Below are 9,203 nucleotides of genomic sequence, written 5' to 3' on the forward strand. Positions count from 1 at the left end.
TATTTTTGTGTCCACTAATAAATTATTGTTATATTTTCATACCCCTCGTCTCGACTCCCAACTTTTTGTTACAGCCCACGAGTCAGGTTGTAACACATACAAAATGTACATTATAATTATGTTAAAAAACGATTTCATAAATGTTTATTTTCTGCTCATATGTGGTCCATGTTTCGGTAAGCCATCAAGTTGATTTCCGTTGAGTATAACTATTATTAAAGATTGATATAAAATAAAAACTGTATATATTTAAATGCCCTCTTTATACCTCTATACTAGTATTTCCTGTGAAGTGTCATGCAAATGTATGTGTAGTCATTCAAAGGAGAGGATGTTCAAAAATGGCGTTTATTTAAAAAAGAAAAAAAAGAAACAAGAAGACCACCATGCTGACTTCTGCCTACTGAACAGAAACATTGTAGATAGAAAATGGCGTTGGACGTTCGTTGACACAAAGCTCCTTATTAAAATAAATAAATACAATATCCTCCCCGAATCAGTTTCTCTTCACAGGAACACAGAGAAACCCGTCCCACCGCTACACACCAGAACAAAGTCAGAGAACATTTGACACATTTAGCTTAAACTCCACACAGTGTCATCCAGACGTTAAACAGACGTGATGTTCAGAGCATCAGATTCAGTGTCACGTAACAATTACACAAATCATGTCAGTAGTGTTCAATGTTCACTAACGTAGGTAAATATAACTGGAAATGAAAAAGCTTCCATGGTTATTATGGTGCTTTTATACAATCAGTGCCTTCACTGAGGGGGTGATCTCTGGAAGAGTCACGTAACAGAATAAATATATATATTAAAGAGGAGTGTTACAGTAATGCCGAATTGTAGTGCCAGGCCCAGGGTCAGTTAGCATTTTTAGCCGCGGGATTCCTCTACAGATTTCCAATGCTTTTCTCATAGAATTTGTTATTTATTTGAGAAATAATGTGGTTCAATTAAGAGTTGTACTTGTTGTTCTTCCTTATAAATTGTAGCTGTAAATGTGATACAGATGAGAAGACAGATATTGTCATGTCTGTGCTTCAAGTATAGAACCGGGAGGCGATTAGCTTAGCATAAAGCTAGTACACAGCTATCAAATGTATTTTTTTACACCACCTATCAACATTTCTAAGGTTTATTGATAAGGACATTGAGATACAGTAATGCCAAATGTTGGATTTGGAGTGATGTTTGTGCTATAACTATTTCTTGACAAACAACTGTTTATGGTGAAAGCTAATACAAATCCCTCTAAGACCATCATTTGTCATTTTTGCAACAAAAAAATTATTTGTAGCAGGATTAAACTTGTATTGGAAATCTGCTGTGCATGCAAACCCACGGTAAAACAATAACAACAACAAATCTGGGCTGGCCTACAACACATACAAACAAAAGCAAATGTTCATTTTGACATTATGGACACAATACAAATTCTCGTCAGTCATCAGTCCTTATTTAAATAAAATAAAAGTGTCTTCCAGAGGGCACATATTCAAACTGAACCATCCCAAAATTAAAATTAAAATGTCCGACCCTTTACCCTCCATTAAACAAGGAACCAGACCCTAACTTCCTTGTTTATCTTCCTAATGCAGTGAAACAGGAGAGCTACACCTGTAATCTGCCAACTTATTACACACATGTCCTTCCCACAGGCCGGAGAACATAGAAATCATAAACCATGAGAAATGCTGGTGTGAGGAAATGTGCGACAAATCTGGATGTGCTTCTAGAGAGAGGAAACTACACTGAGCAGAGACGCTGGATGCTTTTATTTTAAGAGGGTCCTGTTTAAAAGCTTAGCGACCGTCAGTGACTGGTTATAAGTCGGCCGGTTCTTAGCTTGGCTCAGTTTCAATCGCTGTCCTCAGGATAATCCTAACTACTGTACGCTAGATGTGGCTTCTCATGCTTTCTTCACCTGACATTAGAGTGAGGAAACAGCTATGCTGAGAATAACTTGTGAATATTTAAGCAGCCTGGGAGATCACCTAGTCGGTTTAATTTGATCTCTGCGGTGGTGCTGAGGCTGTTTAAACAAATCCTCTCGTCTAAGTTGAACGAGGATACAAACACTGCTGCTCCTGAACAACGTCTACTTGTGTTGTGTGGCGACAGCTTATGACTTTTATGGATTGCAGAAATTAAAATGATTGAACGTGTAATGCCAACATGGTCCCAAAGAAATAAAGAAAACGGAATAACGTGTAACAGGGTGTAGAGATGAGAAGGGTTGTTAGCAGTAACAGTCTAAAACACACACTGAGCTTCTAGACTTTCACAGCTTAGCGATCGTAGCATTACATTAGCACAAAGCTAACTTAAATCTGCACTCTATTAGAGGAATATCACATTTTAAGTGACAAAAGATATTTTAGTTTGAATCAAATTCGACACAAATGGAAATAGAGCTTTTCCTCATCATGAGTGGTGTAATCTGAGTTCATGTGATGCAGATTTTCCGTCAGTTTTCTGCAATTTACACTTAGACTGGTGTAGGAAAAGCTTTCTACTACATAGAGAAAGGTATGACCCTGTCCCTTTGGTCAGATGAAGTCTTATTCCACACTCAATTGGGGTTATTTTAACATAATTGTTCACAGATAAAACAAGCAGTTGTTCACCAGCGCTCATCAGCTCCAAATGAAACACAAAGATGGAGAAAAAATTCACAAGAGCAAAACTAAAACAAGTACAAATCCAACTGTAAGTCAGCATTCTCCATCCCACTTGTGTCAGTTCAACATGAAGCAGGCGGTAAAAAAAACTAAGTATTGCACTGGTTGGGTGTGAGTCTATGGATGGGCGGTCATCATATAAATAACAACAACAAGAACCAAACAGTTTTTACCATAATAATAATAATAATAATAATAATAATAATAATAATTGCAATGCTAATAAAAACAGTTCAGACTCTGCTGGTTTACCACTGCTGCCAGCTGAAGTCGTCGTTGGATCCGAAGACGATGAAGAAGCCCAGGATGGTGCTGAAGATCACCACGTTCCCCGTTAGCACGAGCGCACACGCCCCCCAGGCGATCTGAGAACAAACGCATCAATAATTCACGTTAACAAATGCTGCGCTGAATGCTGCCAGGCCTCAGCGCATATTGAGGGCAAAATATACCGGCTGTCAACAGCAAGAGTTTACAGAAACACTTCCACATACTGCTCTACGATGAGATGTCAACAGCAAGAGTTTACAGAAACACTTCCACATACTGCTCTACGATGAGATGTCAACAGCAAGAGTTTACAGAAACACTTCCACATACTGCTCTACGATGAGATGTCAACAGCAAGAGTTTACAGAAACACTTCCACGCTGTTGTTGTGTTCAGGAGGAGACGTTAACAGCGGCTAAATGCTAATCATGTCAAACTGCAGCCGGTACCTCCGTCTTTCAGGGCTTCTGCTATGTGGCCAAACATGTTTTCTTTTACAGTAATTTTTGTTAATTCACTATCTGGTTTGACTGTTTTTTCCTCAATGGGATATGGCTGTATCACGTAGTCCTGTTGTGTTATAAAGTAAGACTTATCTTAAAATGGAAAAGGTTCTTGAGGATTTCGAGTAAATTGGGGTCATGTTTAATTGAACAAACCTATCTTAAAACACCCAGTTACAAACTCTGTACATTTTTATGAGGTGTTTTGTGATTAAAAGTCATTTCTTTACCCGATTGCATGTGCAGTGACCAGAGGACTAGATACAAATACAGCAAGAGATATGTGTGAGTTTGTAAAGTAATGCTTTGATTACGGCTACAACAGACCTTTCCTTTTTTATTAAATCGATTGGACTTCAACATATCACATCGATTTAATAGAAAATAGTAAAAAATGTCCGTTCCAGTTTCTCAAAGTTCAAGGTAAGGTCTTCAAATGTCTTGTTTTGCTAATCCAAAATCCAAATAAATTCAAGTTGTTAATGTTATTGTCGTCAAATCCCATAAAAACACCAACACTTAGTGGCTTCTCTACCCTCTCTGTTTCACTAAAAGGCCAAATAGTTTTCCTTAAACAGCTAATCCCTGCATCTTTCTGCAGACGTTACACAAACAGGGAAGAAATAGTGCGGATGAATCCACATGTGGAGCTCTGGTGAGTGTTTGGGGCAGAAGCAGAGTTTCCGTTAGCTGGTAATTACCGGACTTTGACCGGCAAATCTAAATCTCTCCGGTCAAAATAATTTCCCCTTAGCGCAATACCGCATCAGACAAGAAGAGTATGTGACAGACAAGAAGAGTCTGTGACAGACAAGAAGAGTATGTGACAGACAAGAATAGTATGTGACAGACAAGAAGAGTATGTGACAGACAAGAATAGTCTGTGACAGACAAGAAGAGTATGTGACAGACAAGAAGAGTATGTGACAGACAAGAATAGTATGTGACAGACAAGAAGAGTATGTGACAGACAAGAATAGTCAATTCTAATGTCTAACACTTAATGTGGAGAAAGAGATGTCCTGTATGGTTTGATTGTGCGTTGATCTATTGGTAATGCCTCGGGGTTCCGGTGAGCATGTAAACAAATGCATAATGCTGCGCTATACTTTGCTGCCTCACCCGGTTGCATAGCGACGCTTATTGTTTAGGTATCTTTTAATAAGCAGGTAGTCATATCATTAGCTAGAACTAGCTAGATCTGATCGATATGGACATAAACGCGAGTGAAGTCTAATCTGACGGGAGAGATCAGCTGCTGCTGACGAGTCGACACGCAGCTCTGCATGATCATCTGCAGCGGTGAGCAGAGCAACACATACACTTCAGGTTAGAATATCACATAGCTATTTTAATTACCTCTCAAACTACCTAAACTAGTTATAGATATGTTTAGTTTTACTGTCGGGTCACTCATTACTGGATCCGCAAGCTGCATGATACTGACGGCCTGCCAGGAGAGACAGAGAGCGCTCTGTTTATTATTCCCGTGTTATTGTAAGTTACTGTACACTTTTGAATAGGGAAGTTAATCTACTATAATTAGTTTGTTTAATATCGAATCATAACAATTTGTTTTAAAGCTCAATAAATAACAAAGAAGACCTTTGACCGGCACTTTTCTACTTTTGTCTGGAAGATTTAAACTTTAACGGACATGTTGACCGGCAAAATAAAATTCTAACGGAAACTCTGGGCAGAAGGCCAGTCAATTTGGGATTAATTCAAAAATAATCTTCAATGTGTGTTCAGTGTGGCTCACTGATGTGTTTGTAACAATAGAGCTCAAGGAAAGGAATAATATGTTAGGGTTTAGCTACACAAACAAGTTGTAAATGATTATTGGTCGTGGATTTTGTTCTTCTTTCCTTACTACATATACTCTGGAATATTCTTCTTTGCATCAGATGTTTTTGCTAATTTAATCAAGCTCTTGTAAATAAACACTGTTGACACGACATGAGAGACACTTATTTTGAGCTTCCCAAGTTGTCCTGGTGTCAAAACGTCAGCTTTACCCGCAGAGTATTACAAAGAGTGAGGGATTAAGAGGTGATTTCAGGTCTGTCATGAGGGGAAAGGTGTGTGAAGGTGTGAAGGTGTCCTTGGGCAAGACACTTCACCTGAATTTGCATCCGTGGGTATTGTCCACAGTACATGACCGTTACATGTATGATATGTGTGTAATGTGTATTTGTAAAGCGCTTTGAGCATCTGGAAAAGCGCTATAATAAATGTAAGGAATGATTGATGCTATATAATACACTTTGTGTGCTTTATATGACAATTTTCCCAGGAGGCGAAAGTAATGGGTCTCTGATGTTACATTTGTTATGATGTGTTTTAAATGTGTGTAATTTTTACCCTAGGTTTCCTGCTTTGGCAAAGTCTTAAAAAACGGTGTGTTTGTGTACTATTGTGAAATGCACTGAGAGGCTTCTGTGACTTACTACAGCAGCTCTGGCGAAGACGATGGGCAGGCCGAAGGCTGAGATGACGATGCCCGTCGTGAGGAAGATGGCCAGCTCTTTGCAAGCGTTGCTGGCCGAGTCTGTGTCGTCCACCACCCTCCGAGAGATGCAGTACGGGATGGGGGACAGGATGTAGAAGAACAGGAGGAACAAAGGCCAGTATTTACTGTAGAAAGAGGGAAAAAGTAAACATAAGTTAGTCATTTAAAAGGTAGGTTAGGTAAGAATGGAGAAACCAGCTCGAGTGCGCTAGAATTTGAAAGTACACAGCCGGAAAAAATCTGCCCCTTCCTTCAGACTTCCTTACAGAGCCCCTCCTCCAACACACACGAACGCGCACATGACCAATGAGGGCACGAGATAAGTCTGTGCACAAGATGGAAGGCTGACAGGCAGGTAGGCCATCCAGTTATTTTAGCCGGGCCGGCTCAGATGATTGGTCGTGCTTTTTACAGTACTACGGCTTCCACAGATGACATTTTTGTATGTATTTATTGTCAAAGCATTTAATGTATTCATTGCTATCGGGATGTTAAGAGCATTCCATGGAATATAACAAAAAGTGTTTCTGAAGTGAATTACCTACCCCACCTTTAAGTGGACATGTATTATGAACACGAACAATCCGAGAGGAATGCGTCTAGAAAGTGGTGGTACATATATTTGTAAGAAAAGTGCTGAGGAAAACTGGAACAAAGATGGTGACTCAAACAAAAGCCTTCAAGTTGTTAAATGTGCCGGAATAATTTGTTTATCAATGCTTGTATATTTCAACAATACTGCCATCTTTTTGATCACTATAATTGTGATATTATTTGTTTTACTGTTTCATCTCTACCTCAGGGTTATCCACCATAAATATAAAACAAAAGACACAACAACATGAACAACTAGATATCAGAATATAACGTATATTGTTCTTTGTGTCATGTGGTTTGGTTAGCACTTGGTGAGGCTATATTTACAACAAGGCATTTCAAAGTGCCGTACAATTAAAACAAAACAAACAACACATTATATAGTGACATTTAAATACATTGATAACAGTTATATTGGAGCCCCCAGACAGGTTAATCCGACCGTGCTCCACACCTGCATCTAAAGCTGTAAACCTATGATGGGATCACCCAGAGTGCATGTGTGTGAGTGCCAAGTGTGAAAGAGTTCCCCCCCCCCCACACACACACACACACACACACACACACAGGCTCACATGGTGTGTGATAGTGATACTTACTCGTACACAGGGAGGGCACATCCTAGCATGAGGAACATGAGGCCGATGGCCCCCCCGAAGGACAGGCTGATGAGAGCTAAGAGAAGAGAGGAAGAGGGGAGGGTATTAAGCATTTCACTACCCTGCAGAATACAAAGTCATTACAACTAGCTGCACCTTTACACATCAATCCATCAATAATTATAATCAAAACATATCATATATATTACTATGAAATGTGCCAATCTGCATAATGAGTACTGAGTATACCAAAAGTCTGAAAAAAAAATGGTTTCGATGCTTATACTTTTGTACTCTTACTTGAGAAACATTTGCAAGAGCGTAGATATACTCGGGTACAAGTAAAATTCCTGCATTGCAAGAGTCTAGTAGGTCTAATTTTACTAAAGTAGAAGATCTGAGTACTTCTTCCACATCTGCAAGTACCTCAACATTTTTACTTCCAATACTTGAGTACATGTACTATATTACTATCCACCACCACTGCCATCACATCCTTGCAGCAGGCCCCCTGTAGCTTCTCATGTGATGAATCAGCTGATTTCACGTGTAACAGCTTCATTTGCAGTCTAAGCCGGGTCATTAGGGACTCCTGTTAAACTCTGGGAGCATTACAGTGAGTTTACATGCTGGTTTAGAAGAACATAATCCCGGCAGATCACTGCAGAAAGCACAGCATCTCAATCAAGTTAGGGTGCAGCTAGCATTAGCATTATAACGGTATCTACCACGTTATTGCACTGTTACAAGAGGAGGGGGAATAAAATACACCATCGTTATGTAACATGAGAGCTGCTTGAGTGTCAAATAACGTTATTGTTCATTTCATTGTGTTGCTGTGGATTTTCCTAGCCAAATGAATAAAGGCTAGAATGCTAACGATTCTGCTGCATGGATGTATAAAGAGAACTGGATACCCCGTGCATTGCTATGAGAGTTACTCAGTAGCGCGTGAAGATCAAAATAAAGGGACTGTAGATTCAGAAAGTACCCGGATCATCGGGGGACCTGGGCCCATTGAGCATGCGCAGTTGAGTTTCCCCTTAAGCCCCGCCTCCTATACCCCTGCTCCCAGCTAAGTAAAATAAATTGAAAGGGAAAATAACTCCATTATACATCTGTTAGACCCTTTAAATACGGCCTTTAAAAGTGTTCCTGCTAGGTAGTTTACTAAGCTCAAAAAAATATATAAATATACGCTGATTTACAGACGTGTCTTTTCCCTCTTTCCCAACTCCATTGGCATTTTTAAAGTTAAATTAAAGACCTATCTTTTTAATTTGGGGTAATTTTAGTGGTATCATTGTTTTTGTTGTTTAATGGTTCTCAGATCTAACCCTTTTTGTTGGTTTTTAACTTTTTGTATCACTTTTTATATAACGTTTTTATTTCTGTACCTTCCTATTTGTACTCATTGTTACTGTAATGTATCTTGTCTTGCTCTGTAAAGCATTTTGGGCTGCATCGTGCATGAAAGGTGCTTGATAAATTAAGTGTATTATTATTATTATTTATATTTAAGTCAATGGGAAAGAGTATTTTGGGCCAAAATGACGTCACGGCCGTTGTAGTACCACCATTTGGCCACTACGTTAAACATTCGGCTTCAACGGCCGGCTTGCTACACCGGCCCTGCTGCTAACTCCTTCTTCGCTACCGTTAGCTAGCTGGACGTGGAAAACGCATCCATCTTTCTACAGGATGATGGGTCGAAGTGGCGTTAACTGAGCCGGAATGTAGAGGCTTTCTAGAGGGAATGAAAAGTGGAATTGGCTTACCTTTAATCCCAGCCATTTCTCCTGGACAAAAGCTCGACTCACAGCCCTGACGAATGACAACAGTGCCCCCCCTCCGAGTGAAGCCGAGAGACGCCGAGTCCGACCGAACCTCCTGCAGTGATGCCTTCAGGAGCTAAAATAAAGATCGGAATTATGATACTATCACAGAAACAACCTGATAAAAAAAAATTGAATTATCGTTTGTAGCTTTATTGTTTGTAACCTAAGAGAGGGGAATACGTTTCTCGCAATTACAA

General features: G+C 39.6%; 1 protein-coding gene across 1 annotated transcript; it reads right to left on the minus strand.

Moving 5' to 3' along the window:
• Positions 1-334: 334 nt before the first annotated feature.
• Positions 335-9,051, minus strand: leprotl1 (leptin receptor overlapping transcript like 1). The gene is made up of 4 exons (XM_034133785.1): positions 8,947-9,051; positions 7,169-7,244; positions 5,911-6,097; positions 335-3,052 (listed from the first exon to the last, which is right to left on the minus strand). The coding sequence occupies exons 1-4, from the start codon at positions 8,960-8,962 to the stop codon at positions 2,936-2,938; spliced, it is 396 nt and encodes a 131-aa protein (XP_033989676.1). The 5' UTR covers positions 8,963-9,051; the 3' UTR covers positions 335-2,935.
• Positions 9,052-9,203: the final 152 nt, after the last annotated feature.

The sequence above is a fragment of the Trematomus bernacchii genome, unplaced genomic scaffold (assembly GCF_902827165.1).
Source record: "Trematomus bernacchii unplaced genomic scaffold, fTreBer1.1, whole genome shotgun sequence".
Lineage (NCBI taxonomy): Eukaryota > Metazoa > Chordata > Actinopteri > Perciformes > Nototheniidae > Trematomus > Trematomus bernacchii.

Excerpts from the sequence above, each read along its gene's own strand:
- leprotl1 (XM_034133785.1), bottom strand. Across the intron at positions 6,098-7,168 it reads TGTGCCCTCCCTGTGTACGA|TAAATACTGGCCTTTGTTCC; the intron begins GTAAGTATCACT and ends CTCTTTCTACAG. Across the intron at positions 3,053-5,910 it reads TCTTCGCCAGAGCTGCTGTA|ATCGCCTGGGGGGCGTGTGC; the intron begins GTAAGTCACAGA and ends GTTTGTTCTCAG.